Consider the following 26424-nt stretch of genomic DNA (forward strand, 5'->3'; position numbering starts at 1 on the left):
TTCAGGCTCAAGGAAAAATGATCCCAGATGGAAGCACAGAAATGCAGGAATAAATTAAGAGCAATGGAAAGGATAAATACAAGGTCAGTGTATAAAACTCAATTGTATTCCTATATTATAGCAATAATAAATTAGAAAATAATAAATTTTAGGTGATAAAATTTATAATAATATAAAAAATTAAATACCTATGAATAAATCTAAAATAGTGCAAGATCTCTTCATATCAAACTATATACTATTTCTGAGAAGAATTAAAGAAAACCTAAATAAATGGAGGGCTGCACCAAATTCAGGCTAGGAAGACTTTTAATGAAAACATATTACTTCTTCCAAATTGATGTATAGATTCAGTGCAGTCCCAATAAAAATTGACAGTTTGTGGTAAAAATTGACAAGCTGATTTCAAATTTACAGTTGACCATTGAATAACATGGCTTTGAGCTGTGTGGGTCCCCTTACATGTAGATTTTTTTCGATAGTAAATACTAAGTTACTAGATGATCTGTGGATTTTCGACTGGGTAGGGGTTGGCACTCCCAACTCCCTCGTTGTTCAAGGGTAAACTGTATATGTAATTGCAAAAGGCCAAGAATAGCCAAGAGAGTCTCAAAGAAGAACAAAGTTGGAGGGCCTATACCTACCATATATCACCTCTTATTATTGAGATAGACTCATTATTAGGATAATATGGTACAGCTTTGGCTCTAAGATAGACAAATAGACCAATAGAAAAGAATAGAGGCCAGAAACAAACCGACACACATATAGTCTTTTGACTTATGACAAAAGTGATACTGCAGTGCAGTGAGGAAGTGTGAGCTTATCAATAAATTATGCTGGGTCAATTGGATATTCATAAGACCACAGTGTGTCTTGACTCCTAGCTATGTATACCCAAACATCAATTTCACATAGATTGTAGACTTAGGTAAAACAACAAAGCTACTAGAAGATAACATGAGAGAACATCCTTATGATCTGGGGAAGGCGAATATTTCTTAAACTGTACAGAAAAATCACTGATCATTAAAAGATTGATAAATAGTTTATCATTAAAGTTGAGAACTTCTCTTAATAAAAATATGCCATTAAGAGAATAAAAAGGCAAGCTTCTCAATTTTTTTTCCTTAAGAAAATAAGCAATGACTATGCATTGAATCATTTTCATCAACTGATATTTTTTAAATTAAATTTTAAAGTTTGTGATAAGTGTATATTCACATGAAGTTGTAGGATATAATACAAGGAGATACTGTGCACCCCCTAAAGATAACAACTTGCAAAACTATGGTACACACAACCAGAATATTGGCATTCATACAATCCACCCATTTTCTTCAGATCTTCCCAGTTTTACTTTTACACGTGCGTGCGCATATATTAAGTTCTATGCAGTTTTATCACATGTGGTTTCATGCATCCACCACCACAGTAAAGATTCAAAGCAGTTCCATCACCACAAAGTTCCTTCCTGTTGTTCTTTCATAACCATTCCCACCCCACCCCCACTCTCTCTCCCCAGAATGCATTTTTAACCATCATTAATTTTTATAATAACCATGATTAAAATAACTATGTAATTTATTTATTTTTTAAAAACTTTTATTTTTTTGGCTGCATTGGGTCTTCGTTGCTGCACGCAGGCTTTCTCTAGTTGCGGTGAGTGGGGGCTACTGTTCATGGTGGTACGCAGGCTTCTCATTTTGGTGGCTTCTCTTGCTGTGGAGCTCAGGCTCTAGGCACGTGGGCTTCAGTAGTTGTGGCACATGGGCTCAGTAGTTGTGGCTCGTGGGCTCTAGAGTGCAGGCTCAGTAGTTGTGGCACACGGGCTTAGTTGCTCTGCGGCATGTGGGATCTTCCCGGACCAGGGCTTGAACCCATGTGCCCTGCATTGGCAGGTGGATTCTTAACCACTGCGCCACCAGGGAAGTCCAATAACTGTGTAATTTAAACAGTGGTTCACAAGCATTTATCCAAGTCAGTCAAATAAATGGTGCCTATATGTTTAACAGAAAGCGAAAGTTTAGTAACTCTGGAGGAATTAATTTCCTTGCTTATTAAGAGATTAATAAACAAAGAATACATTATAGAAGGAAGAAATATGTTTTCACTTTGAAACCACTTAAAAAAATTTCTTTAGCTGTTAGTATTAATAGTATTATACTAATTAGACACTGCCTACCATTCCTAAATAGAAACTCACTTATGATGTTATCCTTCTCCTTAATGCAGAAGGGGTATCTATTCCTTTTCTTTTCCATTCTTTTCTTTTTTTACTTTTCTTCCTCATTTCATCCTTTGGAGACTGTCTATAGTCCCACCTTTTCTCCAGTCTGAATCTTGAGTAGACTGATAATTGCTAACCGCATACCCATTCTCCTTTCTCTCAAATAAACAGAGTCCCAATTTTCTACTGAGCACAATGTAGCCGAAAGATGACTACATTGCAGCAAGTTGGAGTTTTGCATATAGTTCTGACCAAAGAGATATACATTAATGAACTGATGGGACTTCAGGGAAATCTCTTGAGAAATGAAGGCTGTTCCCCCTTTTCCTCCCTTCTCTATCCTGCTGCTTAAATTTTGAGTGAAATGGCTGGAGCTTTAGCAGTCATTTTGGAACATGGGAAGACATGTAAGTAAAGCTAAGCAGCAAAATGGAAGAAACCCAGATCCCTGACACCCATAAAAACTTTGTGCCTGCACAGGACTTGCTACCTCTGGACTTCTTTCGTACGTAAGAGAAATAATTTTGTAAAGGAAATCGTAACATATTTTAGCAGCTTACCCATACTTTCATAATAATTAGAACTCTCAAAGACTGATTCACATGATTACTTTAAATATATTTGCATGTTTAAATCAGAATTTTTACTAGAAACTAAGGTAGAATTTAAACTAGAGTTAAACTAGAATCTCTGTGTTGGTGTCTATTGATTATCTTTTGTCATTCAGTTTGTGATCTTAGGTTATAGGTATGATGGATTTTTGGTCAAAACTTGGACATTTTGGTTATTATGTTATGGGGCTCTGTATCTTAATTTACTTCTCTTTTAGCCAGCTTCCTCTGATACTACTGTGGAAGGGATGTGCTGCCCCATTACTCCCAGGTGGCAATGAAAGTCCTGGTTCCCCACTCAGTCCCCATTGATACGCAAGGGAGCAACACTGCTTGTTACTGCTGGGTGGGAGTGAGAGCCAGCTTCCTCCAAATCTGGGATGTATAAGGCAAAAATAAATCCTAGGGAACTCATCACTGTGTCTTTTCTAGGGTCTCTAGGTCACTAGCCAATCTGCCTTTTTCTCTCCATCTTATAGAATCTTCTTATTTTTTTATATACAGTGTCTAGAGTTTTCAATTGTACTTAACCAGCAAGAATATGGAAAAATATATCTATTCATTCCTCCTTGAAGCATTTATGTGTTTTATTACAGAGAGGCGTTGCTGAATCCCTTATGCTGCCAAAACTGGAAGTCCTTCTTTCTGCTTTTGTCCCTTAAACATTTTTTTCCTTCCCTCCACTTTTACAATTTCTATCACTAGTTTAACTAATAATCATCTTCAGTAATATAAGTTAAAGAATAAAATGTAACTGTATTCAAAGCATTCTAGTTATCTATTTGTGCATAACAAACCATACCAAAATTTTGTGGCATAAAGTGACAACTACTTTATTGTCATTATGGATTCTCTGGGTCAGGAATTTGGGCAGGGTACAGCAGAGATGGCTTATCTCTGGTTCATGATGTCTGAGGTCTCTGCTGGCAAGACTTGAAGAGCTGGGGGAGACTTTACTGGCTGGGGTCCAGAGTCATCTGTAGGTTTCCTACTCACATGTCTGGTGCCTGGGCTGGGAATACCTGAAGACTGGGTTTAGTTGGGCCTATTAACTGGAATGCCTATTATGTGGTCTCTCTTTGTGGTTTAGGCTTCCTCACAGTATGGCAGCCTCAGGATAGTTGGACTTTTTAAATGGTGGCTCAGGGCTTCAGGAGTGAGTGTTCTAGTGAACAAGGCAGAACCTGAATGGCCTTTTTGATATAGACTTAAAAGCCATATAGTGTCACTTCTACTTTACTTCATTGGCTGAAGAAGTTTCAAGCCTACTCAGAGTACTATATGGACAACCCCCCTGACCTCTCTATGGGAGGTGTGTAAAAAAATTGAAGCCAATTTTTTAAACTGCCACAAAATGTATACAAACTTTGAATATCTTTTATACAGAAAGTTTTAATTAAAGTAAATGTAAAAAAGTTTACAAACAACGCCTTCAAGAAATTATTTTTCTTCTAGAAAAGGACCTACAAAAACAAATCCAAAACAATTAAGAAAATGGTCATAGGTACATACATATCGATGATTACCTTAAACGTGAATGGATTAAATGCTCCAACCAAAAGACACAGGCTTGCTGAATGGATACAAAAACAAGACCCAGGGCTTCCCTAGTGGTGCAGTGGTGGAGGGTCCACCTGCCGATTCAGGGGACATGGGTTCGTGCCCCGGTCTGGGAGGATCCCACATGCTGCGGAGCAGCTGGGCCCATGAGCCATGGCCGCTGAGCCTGCACATCCAGAGCCTGTGCTCTGCAACAGGAGAGGCCACAGCAGTGAGAGGCCCATGTACTGCAAAAAAACCCCCAAAACTAACAAACAAACAAACAAAAAACAAGACCCATATATATGCTGTCTACAAGAGACCCACTTCAGGCCTAGGGACAAATACAGACTGAAAGTGAGGGGATGGAAAAAGATATTCCATGCAAATGGAAATCAAAAGAAAGCTGGAGTAGCAACACTCATATCAGATAAAATAGACTCTAAAATAAGGAATGTTACAAGAGACAAGGAAGGACACTATGTAGTGATCAAGGGATCAAGGAGAAGATATAACAATTATAAATATATATGCACCCAACATAGGAGCACCTCAATACATAAGGTAACTGCTAACAGCTATAAAAGAGGAAATCGACAGTAACACAGTAATAGTGGGGGACTTTAGCACCTCACTTACACCAATGGACAGATCATCCAAAATGAAAATTAATAAGGAAACACAAGCTTTAAATGACACAATAGACCAGATAGATCTGATTGATATTTATAGGACATTCCATCCAAAAACAGCAGATTACACTTTCTTCTCAAGTGGGCACGGAACATTCTCCAGGATAGATCACACCTTGGGTCACAAATCAAGCCTCAGTAAATTTAAGAAAATTGAAATCATCAAGCATCTTTTCTGACCACAATGCTATGAGATTAGAAATCAGTTACAGGGAAAAATACATAAAAAACACAAACACATGGAGGCTAAACAATACATTACTAAATAACCAAGAGATCACTGAAGAAATCAAAGAGAAAATCAAAAAATACCTAGAGACAAATGACAATGAAAACATGATGATCCAAAACCTATGGGATGCAGCAAAAGCAGTTCTAAGAGGGAAGTTTATAGCTATACAAGTTTACCTCAAGAAACAAGAAAAATCTCAAATAAACAATCTAAGCTTACACCTAAAGGAACTAGAGAAAGAGGGACAAACAAAACCAAAAGTTAGCAGAAGGAAAGAAATCATAAAGATCAGAGCAGAAATAAATGAAATAGAAACAAAGAAAGCAATAGCAAAGATCAATAAAACTAAAAGCTGGTTCTTTGAGAAGATAAACAAAATTGATAAACCATTAGCCAGACTCATCAAGAAAAAGAGGGAGAGGACTCAAATCAATAAAATTAGAAATGAAAATGGAGAAGTTACAACAGACACCGCAGAAATACAAAGCATCCCAAGAGAATACTACAAGCAACTCTATGCCAAGAAAATGGACAACCTAGAAGAAATGGACAAATTCATAGAAAGGTATAACCTTCCAAGACTGAACCAGGAAGAGGTAGAAGATATGAACAGACCAGTCACAAGTAACGAAATTGAAACTGTGCTTAAAAATCTTCCAACAAACAAAAGTTCAGGACCAGATGGCTTCACAGGTGAATTCTATCAAACATTTAGAGAAGAGCTAACACCCATCCTTCTCAAGCTCTTCCAGGAGGAAGGAAAACTCCCAAACTCATTCTATGAGGCCACCATCACCCTGATACCAAAACCAGACAAAGATACTACAAAAAAAGAAAATTACAGACCAATATCACTGTTGAATATAGATGCAAAAATTCTCAACAAAATACTAGCAAACAGAATCCAACAACACATTAAAAGGATCATACACCATGATCAAGTGGGATTTATCCCAGGGGAGCAAGGATTCTTCAATATATGCAAATCAGTCAATGTGATACACCATATTAACAAACTGAAGAATAAAAACCATATGATCATCTCAATAGATGCAGAAAAAGCTTTTGACAAAATTCAACACCCATTTATGATAAAAGCTCTCCAGAAAGTGGGCATAGAGGGAACCTATCTCAACATAATAAAGGCCATATACAACAAACCCACAGCAAACATCATTCTCAATGGTGAAAAACTGAAAGTATTTCCACTAAGATCAGGAACAAGACAAGGATGTCCACTCTCACCACTATTATTCAACATAGTTTTGGAAGTCCTAGCCATGACAATCAGAGAAGAAAAAGAAATAAAAGGAATACAAATTGGAAAAGAAGACGTAAAACTGTCATTGTTTGCAGATGGCATGATACTATACATAGAGAATCCTAAAGATGCCACCAGAAAACTACTAGAGCTAATCCATGAATTTGGTGAAGTTGCCGGATACAAAATTAATGCACAGAAATCTCCTGCATTCCTTTACACTAATGATGAAAAATCTGAAAGGGAAATTAAGGAAACATTCTTTTTTACGACTGCAACAAAAAGAATAAAATACCTAGGAATAAACCTACCTAGGGAGACAAAAGACCTGTATGCAGAAAGCTATAAGACACTGATGAAAGAAATTAAAGATGATACAAACAGATGGAGAGATATACTGTGTCTTAGATTGGAAGAATCAACATTGCGAAAATGACTATACTAGCCAAAGCAATCTACAGATAAAATGCAGTCCCTATCAAACTACCAATGGCATTTTTCACAGAACTAGAACAAAAAATTTCACAATTTGTATGGAAACACAAAAGACCATGAACAGCCAAAGCAATCTTGAGAAAGAAAAACAGAGCTGGATGATTCGGGCTCCCTGACTTCAGACTATACTACAAAGCTACAGTAATTGAGACAGTATGGTACTGGCACAAAAACAGAAATATAGATCAATAGAACAGGATAGAAAGCCCAGAGATAAATCCATGCACATATGGTCACCTTATCTTTGATAAAGGAGGCAAGAATATACAATGGAGAAAAGACAGCCTCTTCAATAAGTGGTGCTGGGAAAACTGGACAGCTACATGTAAAACAATGAAATTAGAACACTCCCTAACACCATACACAAAAATAAACTCAAAATGAATTAAAGACCTAAATGTAAGTATGGCCGGACACTATCAAACTCTTAGAGGAAAACATAGGCAGAACACTATATGACATAAATCACATCAAGATCCTTTTTTGACCCACCTCCTAGAGAAATGGAAATAAAAACAAAAATAAACAAATGGGACCTAATGAAACTTAAAAGCTTTTGCACAGCAAAGGAAACCATAAACAAGATGAAAAGACAACCCTCAGAATGGGAGAAAATATTTTCAAAGAATCATTGGACAAAGGATTAATCTCCAAAATATATAATCAGCTCATGCAGCTTAATATTAAAAAAAAAAAAAACCCAATCCAAAAATGGGCAGAAGACCTAAATAGACATTTCTCCAAAGGAGACATACCGATGGCCCAGAAGCACATGAAAAGCTGCTCAACATCACTAATTATTAGAGAAATGCAAATCAAAACTACAATGAGGTATCACCTCACACCATTTAGAATGGGCATCATCAGAAAATCTACAAACAACAAATGCTGGAGAGGGTGTGGAGAAAATGCTGGAGGGTGTAAATTGATACAGCCACTATGGAGAACAGTATGGAGGTTCCTTAAAGAACTAAAAATAGAATTACCATATGACCCAGCAATCCCACTACTGGACATATACCTAGAGAAAACCATAATTCAAAAAGACACATGCACCCCAATGTTCATTGCAGCACTATTTACAATAGCCAGGACATGGAAGCAACCTAAATGCCCATCGACAGACGAATGGATAAAGAAGATGTGGTACATATATACAATGTAATATTACTCAGCCATAAAATGGAACTAAATTGGGTCATTTGTAGAGACGTGGATGCATCTAGAGACTGTCATACAGAGTGAAGTAAGTCAGAAGGAAAAAAACAAGTATCGTATATTAACGCATATATGTGGAGCCTAGAAAATGGTACAGATGAACCGGTTTGCAGAGCAGAAATTGAGACACAGAAGTAGAGAAAAAATGTATGGACAGCAAGCGGGGAAGGCAGTGGTGGGTGGTCGTGGTGGTGTGATGAATTGGGAGATTGGGATTGACATGTATACACTGATGTGTATAAAATGGATGACTAATAAGAAAAAATAAACATAAAAAACCGAAACAAAACCAAAAAAAAGAAATTATTTTTCTTTGAATATATTCAATATTATCTGCTAAGTTCAAAGGCAAAACATAATAATAATGACTATCAAAATTTAAGTTAAATTTAGTTAAATATAATTGAAAGTTTTAACTGCTTTTTGAAATTTAATTAAGTATTATAAATTTTTTCTGTAAACCTAAACCTATTCATAATTGTAGCTATCAATGTGAAGAATATGTGTTGTGTTTAATATATGTTTTACCTAGACTTACATATATACAGATTTAAGATATTATTAAATTGTTTAATATTGTAAATTTTTCCTCAGATACCATGTGCAACTGTTGTAAAAACTGTGCTAAATTGTGAATATTGGAAGTAGAGAGTTCAAGACAATGAACACTCTGCTCTATGACAAATAGTTTGCTATTCAAAAATCTATTGTGGTCATGATATTTGAGAGAAAAGATATGATGAGCTAATTTTTTTTCTTACCTAATTATTTCTCCAACTCAAATGCTCCTCATACTCTGAAGCATTGTCCGTCTCTGATATCAGCAGTGCCACAGTCCTCAATTCTTCATTTGAACATAGTTGTCTTTCATGGACACAGGGTAGTGTAGCAGAGTGTTTCTCTGGTGCCTAGATGGTGTGAATCACAGCAGCAGATGTGTTGGATTGTGAATTGCCCAGTGTCATCACTGAGCACTGGGTCCTGAGTGACAGAAGTACCAGTGTGATTTTTACCAAATTCATCATTTATGGTTTTGTGGTTTATGGGTCCGTCTAAGGTGCAGGACTAGGGCAGGGGCCCCTTGCCTGGGTTTGAAGGCATTACCACTTCTCTGGGAGCATGATCTTTCAAACTTTGTCTAGTCATACTCACTGCTAGCTCTAGTTCAGAGTCTATAATCCAGGGAGCTTCCAAGAACATGAAGTTCCTTCAACAGTGTTTCCACAGTAAATTATGCCCCAGCTTAGGTTCAGAAGTTGATAGGATGCCCATTTGTCCCATAACATGGAGCTCTAACATCAGGGGTTGTGATCACACTTGGTACTCACAAGGTTTGCTGACCTTTAGAGGTGAGTTGTAGCTTTGGTACATTGAATTTTCTTATTTGAGGGGAAAACGGACTCATTTAATCAAGCAAAACTCTTGTATCAGTGAGCCTAGACAACCTCCAAAATGTAAGGCCTCTATTTGTATTTATTCTCTAGAATTTCTTCTCCGTATCTGAGTACTGTGGTCAGAATTCAGTCTAGAGATGACCTCAAGATCTCTACCTCCTGTTTGGAAGTTGTCTAGGAATTTCCTGCAGATAATATGTATGCAGTTCATACTTTACAATCATAAAGATTTATTTTAATTAATACCCATTTCATTGGGAAAGAACTCTCTCACTAGTCAATCAGCCATAGAAGAACTCAAAATATGTTCTGGGGAGAGCATAATCTCTCTATCCCCTCTTTCCCATTTATTGGTCAGATCAATATTTACAATTCATATCAATATCAATATTTATAATTCATTTAAGTACATGCATTTTCTTCTTTTTTAAACCTAGAAATGGCATCTATTGTTACTTTTCTCATGGCTATTTACAACTAATTGTGGAGTGAATTTGTCCACAGTTAACAGAGGTCTAAAATCTCAGCAGGCAGGTGGTAGAGGTATTTAAATTTTGATTGAGGCTCTCTTAACAGCACCCTAAAAATGACACCCAGATAATATCTATCTGTTTGATTATTCCTAGCAGTCTGATGCCGAAACCCAAACCAATCTATAGAGTTTCCACATTTGGAATGAAAGTTGTGTAAATATCAGAGTATTCACTTAACATTCTTTGTAAATTAAATTATTTGAATATCCCTTCCATCAAAACCTTTTTTTAAATCCTAATATAAGTTTGTTGTTTTAGGTATTACAAATTGGAATAATCTTTAGCAAGTTTAGGAATATAAAAATAATAGCTTATTAAGGCTAGCTAACCACTGAATATATTTCATCTTACTTGAATTTTCTTCTCCAATATTTTCCCCATTATCTCTCTCTCCCTCCCTCTTCCCTCCCTCCCCCCTCTTTTTTTAAGCACATATCAGACATTCTAGCGTTTTAAATGGAGTTTCTAACAATTATATTCAGAGAAACGTAAATATGGACAATGAAAATTACCTACATGGAAAATGGCTTATCATTTCATAGAGAATTTTTTTTAAGTAGTTTCCTTTAACTTACTGGGAGGAGGGTCTATGCAAAAACTTTCCTGGAGTGGTCAGTCCTGAGGTGCTATGTCTGTTATGCTTCTTGCCAAAGTTCAGGAGGGCAGTATCTGTTTCCTCAAGATGGTGTGATAATGGGGCATTGCAGTGTTCTTGATGTGAAGCAAAGAGATAACAGCCAGAAAGCTAATTAAAATAGAGTTAACTTGCTTTAAGGAAAAGGGCAAAGCCTTTTCCTTCCCTCTGCTTTAAAGTCTTCCTGTTCCCACCCACCACAAAGACTTGAAACAATAGAGCCAGCAAAAAGAATGATATCTTTATATTCACTCTTTTTAAAAAATTGTTCATTCTTATGAAATGTCTTATTTTGTTTCCTTAATGACTTTGTCTCCACCTTCCTCTACCTTGTAGATGGGTAAGAACTATCAAATGCTTATTTTCCTAGTGGTGGTACATTTAAAAACAATCTCCCCTCCCCCAGAGTTCCTTCGTGAAAACTTTAGGCCAGCCAAATGAGTTACTACACTGGTTGGGATCTTAATGCAGTAACAGTGTGATAACACCACAGGAAACACTGCATTTTGTTTCATGAATTTCTCTGGGTTAATGTTATCTTGATTCCTGATTTGTAACAAGGCAGCAACTCTGACATCTCCATTTAGGAACAATAATTGTAACTTTATTCATTCCTTGGATTGGTGATTGCACCTATAAGATGTTCTACCTGGTATTTCTTACTATAATCTGATGGTGCCTCCATCATTAACCTTATTTTCTACATTAAAAGGGAAGTGAAAAGACGTAGAATTGTGATCTTGGGCATGATTACTGGATCATCAGAAATGTTGAACACATAAGGATAAAAGAAGAAGTGGTTAAAAGAGTAAAGCACACTGTCAACAATAAAAGGAAATAACTAGAGAAAAATGACTATGCCTATTTATTAGAAACTGATGTAATTAATTGAATGTAGATTTTTTTGGTGGGGGATTAGTGGTCAGAAAATAATTGTAAGTAAATACATGTTAATTATTTTTGCCTTGTCTCATTAAAAATTTTTTGTGGTGGTAGATATGTAAATATCTTCCAAATTGAAAAAAACATAGTTAAACAAAATAGTGGCATTTCCTTCCTAAATGTGTTTAAAAGTGGTATTACTTCTCATCTGTCTGGAACAGTGAGGGTATACTAACACCTCACTGTATAACCCTTTTAATTACAGGGTATTTTATATTGTTTTGATTTTCATAATATCTTTGTTATGTCAGTAGGACCTTGCCCTATTATAAGGATGAGGAAACAGCCCGAAGTACTAAGTGACTTGCCCGAAGTGGCATCATTTGTAATTATTAGATCCAGAACTAGAACTTAAGTCTCCTCTCATTTTCTTAGTGCTCTCTCTACTGCTTGGACTCACAGAGATGTTTTCCAAGGTCCTTCCCAGTCACAGGTTTCTTTAGTTTTAGCGAAGATATAAATGTATCACAATATTTCTATAGTCAAAAAGTGCTGTCCTAGATTTTATTTTATTTTTTTAAAAAATATTTTACATATTTATTTATTTGGTTGCACCGTGTCTTAGTTGTGTCATGTGGGATCTAGTTCCCTGACCAGGGATCGAACCCCGGCCCCCTGCATTGGGAGCACAGAGTCTTTGCCACTGGACCACCAGGGAAGTCCCTGTCCTAGATTTTAAATATAGACATTTGGAGACAGTGGGAGGCAGATGTGCTGGATATTCTCTGCTTGCTCCACAGTCCACTGTTCATCCTCTTCCACCCTGCTCTGTGCCATGGGAGGTTGTTCAGAGTGAACTGAATCAAGGGGCTTCTGATTAGGTTCAGCAGGAGATGGGAGGGCAGAGAGTGAGGTCAGGTATTTATTCCTCTGCTCCTTCCCTGCTGGGCCACGGTGGCAGTGGCTACAGTCCTTAACTGAAGGTATAGCAGACGCCATAGGTCCCCTGCCCAGGTACCCTCAGCCCTCACCATGCCTGATGTACGGTGGTGGCTGCTTCCTGTGTGAACACCCGCCACTCTCTGCCTGAGGGCTTTTTCTGGCCATGGAAGCATGCCTACCCCATGCGCAGGGCAGGGCAAAGGTGCTGGACAGTTGATATCTCCAGGGAGCAGCCCTTAACCAATGATGTATGGGAATTGGTGGGTAAACACCCCCATGTCCTCTCCCCCAGGTTGGGACAACTCTGAGCCTTGTTCTTCACCATCTCCTAGAGGTCCCTATCGAGACTGAGTCCCATTTGCACTCAGTGGTGATCTGCTGATCAGTGCACACTGTTGGCCTCCTTCCCTCCCCTGTCTCACTTACCCACCCGCTTCCAGTGCCTCTTGGAATTGCTTCTAAATAAACTACTTGTGCTGAAATCCTACCTTTGAGAATTACTTCTGGGGGACCCCAACCCAATGCAGAAGCCACAGTTCTTGTCAGACGACTGTCTTCTGTAGCCACAGCTTACTCTGTGGGTTCCAGGAACCTCTTCCTTCCTCTCCCTGCCCCTTCAGGTCAAGTGTAGTCATGGATACCCATTGTTGCTAGCCCCAGAGTGATTCACTGCGCTTGTACACACAGCTGCAAAATAGGCTGGGCAATGTAGTCTTTATGCCGGGTGGCTAAACAATGGATATTCTTTTAGATCGGAAGAAAATGAGAATAAGAGGAGTGTACAGCTAGCAGTCTCTTCAGAGAAACACTTCAAATTTTAGAATTTTTGGAGACATACTGTGGGATAATTAAATGGTTGACAGCAACACAAATCAGGCCAGCAATGATTATAACGCAATCGCCACCATAATGTCAATAAAGGTATCAGGGTTATCTATGGGTTGCTCTTCAGGATAGCTGCTGTTGGAGAAGAGCTGGTTTTGCCCGGCTGTGCTCTTCTTGGAGGCAGAGCTCGTGTCATTCCTCTGTAGCCCTATCTGGTGATATGCTAACCTCATACTGCTTAGTTACAGCAAAGCTGCTTTACACTCAGCTGCCTGAGTGCTTCATTTCATGCCTCAGGCATTGCTGTGACAATATTTATACTCAACTGTAGCAAAAAGTTTTTTTAAAACATCAGTAAAAATTTGGAGGGACTAAATTTTTACTGGGGAGGGGGGATTTGACTTCTTGTGTGCAGTGGTTGAGAATCCCCATGTTAGGTATTTTAGAGGATATAAAATAAGTAGTAAACTGTCCTTTCCCTCCAGAACTCCAAGTCTAGTAGTGATGGAGAGTGTAGTGAGGACTGAAGGGAAACTTGGGGTGGGAAGGAATGGTAACTCCAGTGTAAGAGGCAGGATACTTTGTTAAGGTGTTAGTTATTGTGGGTCTCAAATCCTACCCTAGCTTGTTATTGAAATTGCGCAAGGTGCTCTGAAGCAATAGAGTATTCAGGAAGAAATAAAGGGGTACCTTTGAGGGCCAGGGAAGAGTGGAAATTCTGGAGCACTGGGAAGGGGGTGGAGGTTGGTGGGCCATGGGTACTGGGCACCCTTGACTGTTCTGTGGTTGTGTCCTGGTCAGTAGGATGGCCAGCGCTTCCATCAGAGGCAAAGCTCCCTCTCCAGTCCTCCTCCATCCCCATTCAGCACTGGAACAGAAAGCCTGTCACATTTCAAGGTTGGGCAGTGAGAATATCAAAAGGGATCAAAGTAAATGAGGGATTAGGAGTCCTTCCCCTATTTTCTGATACATGCACTTCTCCCAGATTATGGTGTAAACCAGGGAGGTGAGGGGACTCCAGTAATGATTGTGATTGATTTTCTTGGCAGCTCAGAGGGAACTGAGATGGGTTTAAGTTGATATAAAGAAAATAAACATAGCAAAATTTCTTGGATACCTAAATGTGGTGGTTTAAGATTGAATCTGCTCCATGCATAAATAACCCAAACAAAAGCAGAATATGACAAGTGCTGGCTGTATGGGAGGCTAAGGGATGTAGCACAGCTATAATAAATCATGGCATACTGTTTGGGAGCACTGCAGTCTCTTTTTCACAGGGCTTTTCTGGCTAGGCAGAAGAAGGAACTGGAGGGCAGTTAAGCAGAGAAGGGGAAAGTATTCTTTTCCTCACTGATTCTCTTCTAACTTACTCCCTTTTCAAAGCACAGTAACATAATTGTACATGTGGTAAATATTTATATATTAGTCAAATATTAATGAAGTTTTTTTTTTTGTTTTTTTTTTTGCGGTACGCGGGCCTCTCACTGTTGTGGCCTCTCCCGTTGCGGAGCACAGGCTCCGGACGCGCAGGCTCAGTGGCCATGGCTCATGGGCCTAGCCGCTCCGCGGCATGTGGGATATTCCCGGACCGGGGCACGAACCCGCGTCCCCTGCATCAGCAGGCGGACTCTCAACCTCTGCGCCACCAGGGAAGCCCTTAATGAAGTATTATATCCTGGTAATTCCTTCTACTTTCCTCTAGTTGCATGTCACGCTTGAGTATGTCCTGTAAAATCCATGTTGTCCATCCTCTGGATTATGGCAGCAGAAAAAACATTGTCTTGTCTGCAAGGCATTGTTGACACACAAAGTGCAGATCCTTGTGTTCCCGCATCTGTCCCTCCCACAGACACCTTTCTCATCCGGCAGCTTTCTCTTTGCCATTGCAGAGGCTTTGGAGCAGGGAACCCTATGTAATTTCTATTTTTCCTGGAAATTAAGATGAACGGTTGTGTGGGTAGGCTTACAGACATTTTCTATATGTAGTCTGTATATCCTTAATTCTAAAACACGTGATAAAAACAGATTTTAATGTTTTGAAATTAAGTGTGTGTCTTGCAATTAATGTCAAAAGAAATCAGTCTGTTTCCAGGCAGAACTGTAAGTTATGCTGTGTTTGTCTTTGTGCACGTGCATGCTTAGTGTTGTGTGGAAGGTATCTTTTCATCTGATCACCAACTCAGATGAGCTGTTTGTAACAATGCCTAATGCAGGTGAATTTTAATTTAATTCTTGACTCCCAGTTGGCTTTTGAAACCTTTTAAAGATTACAATTCAGCAGTGGAAGATTACCTGTCATATGCCGAGTAATTAATTTTAAAAAACAATAGGAATTGTTACGTACTTTGGAGTAGATCAGAAAATTTCGGAGTTGGGAGAGATTTGAGTGACCCATTCATATGCTGAGAAGGAGTTTTACTTGAGAATGGTTCATCTATTAAAAGGTTCTAGCTAACTTTTCCCCCTAAAATTTAAGCACATATGCAAAACCCTGGACTGGGTGCTATGGAATATGGAAGATGTGGATGGGGAGGAGAGAAAAAGAATTTCCAGTCAGACTCTATGTTGTGCATATGAGATAAATCACACTTGAAGCTAGCAATGCAAGGCATTAAGTAAGTGCCAAGCTATTTGTCACTTAGAGAGAAGAATTATGCTCTCAGAATTTGGAGGAGCTGGAAGGCTTTAAAGATTTAAGGTTTGAACTAGACCTTGAAGGATGAGCTGGGATAACTGTCTAGGCTAAGTAATAATCTCAAAAGCCAGAAAATCACTATTATCGTTTCCCACTCTATTATTTCTTCAGGCTTTGATGGTCCTGAATGGATGAAGGGCCTAATGTAAGGGAGTGCAGGGTGCCTGACTTTGGCCTTGTCTCCAGGGTTTGTCACCCCCGGCAGATCTCTGCAGAGGCAGAGCATTAACAGCAACATGGGAGCTTCTTGCTACAGACTGGCCTGGTATTACGGGCTATTATTGTCTTCAAAAACTGGGTGTTTGAGCCACCCTGTTAAGGTCTTGAGCATAAGATTCTAGAAGCCATGTGTTCTTTAAGAATTTCCCCTGCCTCCTAGGACCAGAAATGTCCTAAATTAGAAGACAGAGATTTATGCCCTTTGTAATCTTGATTGCTTAGCAAATGCAGTCAGGCACTTAGGGTCAGTTAAATATGATGAATTTTTCTTAACTCCAACTTTTTGCCTTCTCGGAGCTACTTTAAGTTCTCTGGCAATGTTCCCCTATGACGGTGGCCGTCTGAAGAAGCGTAGGCATTTCCCTTCCTTTATTATTATTTTTTTCAAGTTCTGGAACCAGCAGTCCGTTCTCCTTCCTGCCCTCACTTGGCCCCAGAGTTAATGACTTCTCTCCAGAGACACTTATTTGGAAACTTTTTGAGCCAGTGGGGAATCAACTTAGAGGCTTTTTTTCTTTTAGACCAATGGGAATATTGTGTGTCATGGATGAAAAGATTTGAGTACTACCAGTATCACACTGAGTCTATATAACAAGGCTGTTTCCATGTCTTGGCCCACAGCCTGAGTTAATTTTGCTTTGCTGGATGTAGAGACAATGAATTGTTTGAACAAGAAATCATGTGTAACAAATGCTTTTGCAAAACCGTGTCCTTTTAGCAGTTACTTTAGTAAAGATGTCCTTCAGCAAGGGGTTTCGGTACAACAGATGCCTTTAAACACCTATACAATGCTTAGCAACATAATTTTTAAAATATACTTTTAATTTTAGAATAGTTTTTGATTTACAGAAAAAGTTGTAAAGATAGTACAGAAAGTTCTCCTATACTCCCTGCCCAGTTTCCCCTGTTAACATCTTAAATTAGTGTGATAGATTGTTATAATTAGCCACTTACCCTTGCCTGTCTGTAACCTTCCGCTCCAACAGTGAGAACCCTGACTCCTACTGTCATCTATTTACATAATTGTTCAATTCCATACATATGTAGTGGTCTCAGAATTATGAACCTGTATCCCCATGGGAAACAGCTTCATCAAATAGAGTAATATGTTTTTGTATAGTTCCTTTTGCCTTTAGTCTTACAAACTTTACTCATTTCCAAAGTGACTCAGGTCAGTACCCTTTCCCCTACTCCCTTCAGTGAGGCTCTTTCATACATTCGTAATACAGTTGGATTCTTTTGTCACAATCAACATTCCATTCAGGGATCCCTTAACCCCATGGATGATTTTTTTTAAAACTGTATACATTAAGGTTCATTTTTGTCCTTTAAATTTCTATAGGTTATGAATATTGTCACATTTACATTGGCATTGCAGTATCATACTCAATAGTTTCACACTCTAAAAAGTCCCCTGAGCTTCACCTATTCAGACCTCCCTCCACCCCAGTGAATCTCAGGCAGCCACTGATCTGTTTACCATCTCTATTTAAATTTAACATTTAAAAAATATGTTAAAATTAAAAAAAATTTTTAAATAGTTGGGGCTTTTATAAATCGATTGGACTTTCATAGATTGTGAGTAGTTTCTTTGGAAATGAATGTCTTTGACCTTAAAGATGTTATAGCTGTTATCAGTTATTATACCTGAAACTCTTGGATTTGGGGCCTGCCTCTTGAGTAGCAATACAATTTTATCATTTTTTAATGAAGGGACACTTCACTCATTATGTCTGCAAATCTCTGAGACATTTAGAGGAATCAGGGCACTTGAAGTGGGGGTAGAAGGATGAAGGAGGTAAAGGGGATGTTTCAACAGAAAATGCAAGAGATTTCAGCTAATGCGGGGGAAGTAAGGAGTAGTTGTAGCTCAGATAAGAGTGGTTATGAATCAGTTGTGAAATACTTGACGTAAACCAAGATAATGCTTACACAACACAGACTTCATCAAGTACTGGGATCAGGTTAGGCATTTACCTGCAGTTCAGGACCTTTATTTCAATTCTGCACACTCCTTATTGAGTGTCTGCTGTGCTTGACTTTGCTGTGCTATGTGCTCTGAGCATGCCTTCTTATGGTGCAACTGTTTGGTCACATACTTCCACTTTGGAAGAGCTGGCCATTCTGCAACATTCAAGGGCTTCCCCTAACTCAGAGTTCAGGGCATTCCTTCCTGACTACCAAGGCCACTTGCTTATCCTGGAACAACAAAGGCATGGGTGACCCTTGGTCATACTTCACTCCCCAATCCCGTCTCTCAGCATGTCCCTAGTCCCACAGTTGCTGTTGAATATGTAGGATCACATTAAATTTGGGGAAGGGAGGTGGAGAGGTACTATGTGCTGTTGGAGGGAAGGGACTTCTGTTCTCATTCCCTTCAGTTGCCCTGGGGTTACTTCTGAAAAATAAATGGAAGATATGGGAGGGGGAGAAGGTCTGAAAAATAAATGGAAGATATTGGAGGGGGAGAAAGTAAGGGACACAAGAAGAGAAGACAATGTTTTATTTAATCTGAACCATATACCTAGCATATAAGTGAAGAGGAAAGGAACTCAAACTTGTTGAGTGCCAACTATGTGCTAGGGTATCTGTTGGGATTTCTTACACATTTATTTCCCTACAATGACTCTATGAAGTAGATTTTTAAAAAAATCTTTATTCCTCAGGTAAACTGAGGTTCAGAGAGGCTCACTAACTTGTCTAATTTTACACAGTGAAGATTCAAACCTAGATCTCCTTAACTCTAAAACCCTGGCAGCACATTAAAATCACCTGAGCCCTTTTACGAGCAATCCTTATCTGAATCCCAGACCAAATTCCAGTTTCTGAGGGTAGGGATGAGCATTAGCACTTTTAAAGCACCCGCAGTGATTACATATAATGTATAATGTGCAGGTAGGGTTGAGAACCATGGCTCTGCTCCGAGAGGCAGTGCCTTTCCTACTCCTCTCCTAAAAGAAGGGAAGGGGCATTTTCTGAACCAGTGTGCATTCTAAATACTCTGAGTACTTTTATATCCACCCCATGTCCTATTTCCTATCCCTCACAGGGGTTTTTATCATCCCTAAATGCCTGTAAGCAGGCAGGTGGAGTGGGGGCAGAGGTTATTACTGATGGTAGAGAACTACAAATATGATTGAGTTAATCTAAACAATTTTTTTGATAAGACGTGCATGTGGTGCTGATAGATTGTCAAAGTACAATGTCAAATAGTGTCAAGAAAATTTGATATGATTTTCAAAAGGTGCTGGCAAATTTTGTTTGTTGAATATTCATACACGAGTACTGACTTAGTATCTTAGTTTATAGCAGGTGTAAGAAGATGGGGTTTGGGTGTGTTCCTGGTGGAAAAAAAAATCTATGAATTCCTGAGATTAGATTTGTTAATTGCCATACAACATTTAACATGTTTCTTGAAGTATGATTTATCATGCCTCTGACATCCCTATCAATGATAAAACCCCATTCTTTTGCAGTCTTCTTTTAGCCTTGAAACCAACCATGAGTAAGAACCATTTAAATAATATCAAAAGGACATAAATAACCACACAGCTCATTCCCCCAGGTCTTCACTAAATTATTACCTTCTACCCCTGGGAAGTCCTGACATATATACACTATTGATACTATGTATAAAATAGATAACTAATGAGAATGTACTATATAGCTCAGGGAACTCTACTCACTGCTCTGTGGTGACCTAAATGGGAAGGAAATCCAAAAAAGAGGGGATATATGTATACATATAGCTGATTCACTGTGCTGTACAGTAGAAACTAACACAAAATACATATTGTAAACACATATGATAAAGCAACTATACTCCAATAAAAATTAATTAAATAAAAAAAGAGTAAAAAAATTTTTACCACAATAGCACAGATATCAAACCAATATTATTAGAAATGGAGTCTAAACTGGCGCGGGAGAAGGCATCCACTGGATTTTCATTTAGTATAATTAGTTTTTATTATAAATGGCAAATGCTCTAAATCTGAAACCTTTAGTAAGGTGAAGAAAGAGTATTGTACAGACCCAGATTTATCAAAGCACCAAAATTTTTATTTATTTATTTTTGGGGGCCGCACCATGCAGCTTGTGGGATCATAGTTCCCTGACCAGGGATCGAATCCATGCCCCCTGCAGTGGAAGCGCAGAGTCTTAACCACTGGACCACCAGGGCAGTCCAGCACCAAACATTTACTGAGCACATACTATGCTGCTGAGCACTGTGCAGATAGCAGAGATGCCTAAACTAAAAAAAGCCCCTGCCTTTATTGAAGTATGATTAAAAGTATAATGGAGAATATATGTTATATATAGAGTCAAAAACAATCTTTATTGGTCACAAATTTAATGGCTTATGGTATATTTGGAAGAAAAATGTCTTATGGTACAATTGGCTTTAGATACCACCTCTCATGCTGAAGAAACAGTGTAGAAAGAGCATGAACTAGCAATCAGTGAAATCAGATTTATGTTCTGCTTTGCTGCTGTTTATTAACTCAACCATTTATCAAAAATTTACTGAGAGCCTACACCGTGGGAGGAACTATATTAAGTGCTGGAGAGCATGGTAACAACCAGCTCCCTGCTCTCAATGTGAACATGAACTTGTAGCTTAACATCTCCACGCCTCTATCCTTGCTTAGACTAGATGTCCGAGGTCTCTTTCAAATCTAAAATGCTAAGGTTTGTGACAGCCTTGTGGAGGGGGAAGCTGCCCAGACAGGCAGCCCTGGGACTTGGGAACTTACCTTCCTCTCTGAGGCTTGGCTGTTGTCCTGATTTCAGAATAACTTCATATACACAGTTTTAAAATGTTTTGGTCAGTTTCTCATCTGCATTTGGGTCATGTTGGCAAAGCCTGGGTGTAGCAATTCTTGCTCATAAGACTTCAGAGATAGGAGGTCTAGGTTTGGAAAAGGTAGACAACTTGCATCAGTACAGCTAGACAGCTGTTCCCAGCGAGCAGCCTCCCCTGCCGTCCCACCCTGCCTTCTGACCAATACCATGCTTTCTCTCGCCACAGCATCTTTTGCTAGGGTGACCCGTTGCTCTTCTGGTGTAATGAGCCTCTAAAAGGGATTGCTCATTAGGGGACCAGAAGTGATCAGATTTATGGGGCTGGAAGAACTGTTCTTGGGTCCCACAGTTTTTCCGGTGGGTATCAAGGTAACAAGTTTCTTGGACAGTGTCCTTGTCCCCACGGTGAGCCACAGCCACCCCCCGCCTCTGCAGGAGACCCCCCAACACTAGCAGGTAGTCCTTTAAGATCAAACACATCCTAAAAGATCTACGTTGTTGCTGGTTTCCAATTCCACGGGCTTGGCTGGCTGGGGCTGGGTGCCAGCGGCTGGTAGTGGCAGGCGCCCGCTGAGCAACAGGAGCCCAGAGAAAGAGGGAGTGGCAGCAGCAGCGGAGAGGACACCGCGGGAGAGAGGCCAGGAGCGAGGAAGGGTCCCTGAAGCCCGCCCCCTACCCAGCGCCAGACTCTGCGGGCGCACTGGGTGAGCATGGTCGGCGGGCAAGGTTGCAACCGTGTGGATGAAAGGCTCTTGGTGCTACAGCCAGGAGTCAGTGCTGTGCCTCTGAGGTGGGAGAGCCAACTTCAGGACACTGGTCCACAAGAGACCTCCCAGCTCCACGTAATATCAGACGGCGAAAATCTCCCAGAGATCTCCATCTCAACACCAACACCCAGCTTCACTCAACGACCAGCAAGCTACAGTGCTGGACACCCTATGCCAAACCCCTAGCAAGACAGGAACACAACCCCACCCATTAGCAGAGAGGCTGCCTAAAATCATAATAAGGCCACAGACACCCCAAAACACACCACCAGACGTGGACCTGCCCACCAGAAAGACAAGATCCAGCCTCATCCACCAGAACACAGGCACTAGTCCCCTCCACCAGGAAGCCTACACAACCCACTGAACCAACCTTAGCCACTGGGGACAGACACCAAAAACAACGGGAACTACGAACCTGCAGACTGCAAAAAGGATACCTCAAACACAGTAAGATAAGCAAAATGAGAAGACAGAAAAACACACAGCAGATGAAGGAGCAAAATAAAAACCCACCAGACCTAACAAATGAAGAGGAAATAGGCAGTCTACCTGAAAAAGAATTCAGAATAATGATAGTAAAGATGATCCAAAATCTTGGAAATAGAATAGAGAAAATGCAAGAAACATTTAACAAGGACCTAGAAGAACTAAAGAGGAAACAAGCAATGATGAACAACACAATAAATGAAATTAAAAATACTCTAGAAGGGATCAATAGCAGAATAACTGAGGCAGAAGAACAGATAAGTGACCTGGAAGATAAAATAGTGGAAATAACTACTGCAGAGCAGAATAAAGGTAACAAGTTTCTTGTTATCTTGTTCAAAATTGCAAAAAGTAAGTAGCTTTTTTTTTTTTTTTTTGCTTGCAGCCAAGATATACTTTTCAAGGGGAAAAATGGATTTCTGTAACAAAGGGAGAGGGAAAGAGCTGAAGAGAGATATCTGAACATACATTGTTTCAAGATACAAAAAATTGCAACCTGGGGAAGCTTTAGGGGAATGAGCTGTTGGACTTCTCGGCCACTCTGTCCTTTCAATGAAAAAGACATAGGGTTTGAGGTTCCTTCCGAAACGGGGCAGGCTAATTTAGCCCCTCCCACGAGCCCGAGGGTCTGTTATATCTCTGTTCCTTGAGTACCTCTCTCACTGAGACCGACCACAGCAAGCAGAGGCTGAAAAATAAAGAGGAAGAAAACAAAAGCTGCCAATTATGGAAGATAGAAGGGGTAAGAGCAAAATTGATTTGATCTGAATCCTTAAGAACAAACAAAAAAAAAAAAAAAGGAAAAAAGAAAACCAAAAGCCCAGACCAAAAGCAAGTACTTGAAAGAGCAAGAGGCAAAAAGCCCTAAATACACTTTCCCACCCTCTCCTTCTGAGAGGAGGCAGAGAAAAAACTTTGGGAAACATTTTAGGAAGCCAAGCTCCGGGGTTAGAGTCAAGGGTGGCTCCTGAGCAAGCTGGAGCAGCTCATGAATATTCATTAACAATTGGTATTCAGACTGGTTTTTTAGAGGCAAAAGACTTCTTCCGTCCTCTCGCAGTTTAGGAGGCAGCTGCCTCATTTACAGTCCAGAGTCGTCTTGCTTCGGGTCAGTACCTCAGTGAGTTTGCTTGAAGATGCTGGGCTCTGTGTGTAGATTTGCCTTGTTCTCGAATTTCCTGTGTGCTTTCCTGTTGTGAAATTAGCAAAGGCTTCTCTGCCTGGAATTAGACAGAGAAGTTAATGTGGCAAGAGCCTGTCACAACAGGACCCGAGAGTATGTCTTGCAAAAGACTAAACTTTTCTTGGGAGGTGTGGGGGAGTGTGCATGGGTGTGGGGAGGGAGGGAAGGGGGTATAGGTACGAAGAACAGTTTTATCTTTAAAAAGCAAGGCTTATCGGGCGGACTATATTTAGATTTTGTCTAAAAACTGCGAGAGCAGCCTGGTTTGTACAGATGGTGTGCGGTCTCTGTCCTTTACCTCTTTTGGGCATTTTCTGCCAGGACAGAGAGCCAGCTGCTTGCCAGCCCGTGGGAGCCAGGAAGAATGTCTGCAGCATTGTGGTTGTGTAGGGTTGCAAACCTTCATCAGCTCTAGTCTCTAATATCCCCACATGTTTTTATCACATACAACGTGGAGGAATGGGATGAGTAGTCAGTAGAGTTCTTAATAATGACAGTAATGATAGCTGTTAACGTTTTCGTCTTTACTCTGTGCTGGGAGCTGTTCTAAGCGTATTACATGTGTTACTTATTCCTCACAGCAACTTATAAGGTGAGTGCTATCATTATCATCCCCATTTCCCAGATGATGGAGTTGAGGTAGTGAGAGAGTAGCTTACCTTGGGATCACACAGTAAGTTGTGAATTTGAATGCAGGCGACAGACGCAGGGTCCGAGGGTCTATTTCCCTACCCTGTTGCTCCACTTCAGAGTCTCTTGTTACTGCTTTGACGTTGTTGATTTGGGTTTGCAAATCTTTGAAGCTACAGGGGAAATGATACTGGTGAAATCTCAAGTCTGGTAAGGAATTCGTTCTTTGCTATCAGTTTACATGCATTTTTCCTATTTGGTGCCTGTGGCCGTTCTCTGTGGTAGGGCCCAGGTATTGTTATTATTGACTTTTGCAAAAGGGGGAGACTGAAGCCAGGAGGGGTTAGATGGCAGGAATCACACAGCTCGTTTTCAAAAGTCCAAAGCAGACTAGAAATCCCCTGCCTCTGGTTTACCTTCTAACCTGCAGATTGAGCTGAGTCATCTCTGAACTTCTGTCCCCACCCCCAGACACTTTCAGTTCCTCAAGGGACTTGGGGAACTTCTTTCCTCCCTTCCAGATTGTTTCAAGGCACTTGCCTCTGCCTTGAAGGCTGATTTGGTCCTCTCCTCCTCCTTTAGTCTGGAACCAAGCTGCTCGAGTTTGAATCCCAGCTCCACCCTTTCCTGTGAGCCTCAGTCTCCTCATCTGTAAAATGAAGAGAATAATGTTATCTACCTCACAGGGTTGTTGTAAGGACTAAATGAGGGATTCATGCAGGGTTCTCAGAACAGGGCCTGATGTATATAATATGTGCTCAATAAATGTTAGCTGTGGCAATCACTCCTTCAAGCCTCATCTTGATTGTTAGTCCCTCCTTTAAGCCTTACAGTAGCCTTATATTGGATGTTTCTGCAATACCTCACCACTTACACCTAAGGTGGCACTTGTCATACTTGTCCACACTCCTGCCTTCTGCATTGCTTCCCAACCTTCCCCTGACTATAATTTCTTTATTTACCTTTGGATCTGCAGTGTCTAGCACAGTGTTTAACACATAATGGGCACTCAATAAATATTTAGTAAGCTAAGTAATATTATCTTAGTTGATGTTCATCCAAGCATCAGTAGGCTGGTTTAAAAGGGGACCTTTGAGTTTGCAGTGGAGTCCTGCTGGTACAAACAGCTCTTTTGTGCAATATGTAAAGACATCCCTCTAAGTGAATACACTGAAAAACGAAATGCATTTCTTCTAGGTGGGTGACCTTCAGAGCTGATGTGACTCTATGCTAGGGCACCCCATTTGGCCCGTCCAGCTCTGGCTGAACTTCAGCCCTCAGTCCCCTTTCAGCTGAGAACCAAACTGGAGGTTTCAGATGCCTCATAGCACAACTTCACTATCTCTGAACAGAACATCTGGTTCCAGAAATAGTGTCCCGCCAGCCCCATTTTATAGCGACCAATCTCGTAGTCTGAGACAACATACTCTGGTAATAGAAGAAAAACAAACACCACAGAGGTTGGCCCTGGATAAAATCATAAAGTACATTAAATTTGTTTCAGCACCCTCCCTTTCCTTTTCTTGGCGTACCTTCAAACCCGTTTGACAAATATTATTGTGTCTTCCATTTGTAAGTCCCTGTGCCAGATGTGTGGGATATAAACAGTTTGCTCACAGTCTAGTGAGGGAGGCAGACATATATACAACCAACTCTAATTGAAGCCAGACTCTGTGAAGTGCTAATAATCATAGCTAACATTGGTTTTTTATTATGTGCAAGGCACTGTAATTTTTATACATACATCTGGCATTGTCTCATGTCATCTTCCCAAAAAAACCTATGATAGAGATTTCTGCATCTTACAGCTGTGGAGGGAAGGTACTTGGCCAACGTCATCCAGATAGTAATAGGCAAAGGGGGGAATTTAGACCAATATAGTTAGGCTGCAAAGCATGGGTTCCTAATAGATAAGTTCTCCTACCTCCCTAAGAGCCATAATAGAAGTTTAAGGAAAATCCCATGAGAAACAGAACAGGGATTGATGATTTGGGGGAAAACTTCTCAAAGATGTGGAACGCTTCAGTTGGACCTAGAAAGATGAGTAGAGTCTGGTGCCCACAATAAGCCCTTCCACATCCCAGCAGTGCTTAAAGACCTTTCTCTTTTACCAAAACTGCAGCCTAGATTTAAGAATAAAAAGCTTT

The 26424-nt window shown here is 40.0% G+C and overlaps 1 protein-coding gene and 1 long non-coding RNA gene across 5 annotated transcripts in view; one reads left to right on the forward strand and one right to left on the reverse strand.

Moving 5' to 3' along the window:
* ENTPD1 (ectonucleoside triphosphate diphosphohydrolase 1) overlaps positions 1 to 26424 on the forward strand; it is a 111651-nt gene that overhangs the window by 3390 nt on the left and 81837 nt on the right. The window contains exon 1 of one of the 4 annotated variants that reach the window (XM_022569237.3): positions 23100 to 23206. The exons of 1 other annotated variant lie outside the window; for it this stretch is intronic. In XM_022569237.3, the coding sequence (XP_022424945.2) occupies positions 23191 to 23206 (16 nt within the window). In that variant the 5' untranslated portion in view covers positions 23100 to 23190. Of the gene's footprint in view, positions 1 to 23099; positions 23207 to 23446; positions 23573 to 26424 lie in introns of those variants that run through there. 2 more of the 4 variants (XM_089897282.1, XM_022569239.2) reach the window with 2 other exon arrangements.
* LOC111172460 (uncharacterized) lies at positions 68 to 25900 on the reverse strand. The gene is made up of 6 exons (XR_002643942.3): positions 24307 to 25900; positions 23581 to 23684; positions 21160 to 21314; positions 10781 to 10916; positions 9040 to 9186; positions 68 to 2000 (listed from the first exon to the last, which is right to left on the reverse strand). It is a non-coding gene; the product is annotated as an uncharacterized LOC111172460 (long non-coding RNA).

The sequence above is a fragment of the Delphinapterus leucas genome, chromosome 16 (genome assembly GCF_059928025.1).
Source record: "Delphinapterus leucas isolate spDelLeu-1000000601 "Yukka" chromosome 16, BTC_Dleu_Yukka2, whole genome shotgun sequence".
In the NCBI taxonomy this organism is placed as follows: domain Eukaryota; kingdom Metazoa; phylum Chordata; class Mammalia; order Artiodactyla; family Monodontidae; genus Delphinapterus; species Delphinapterus leucas.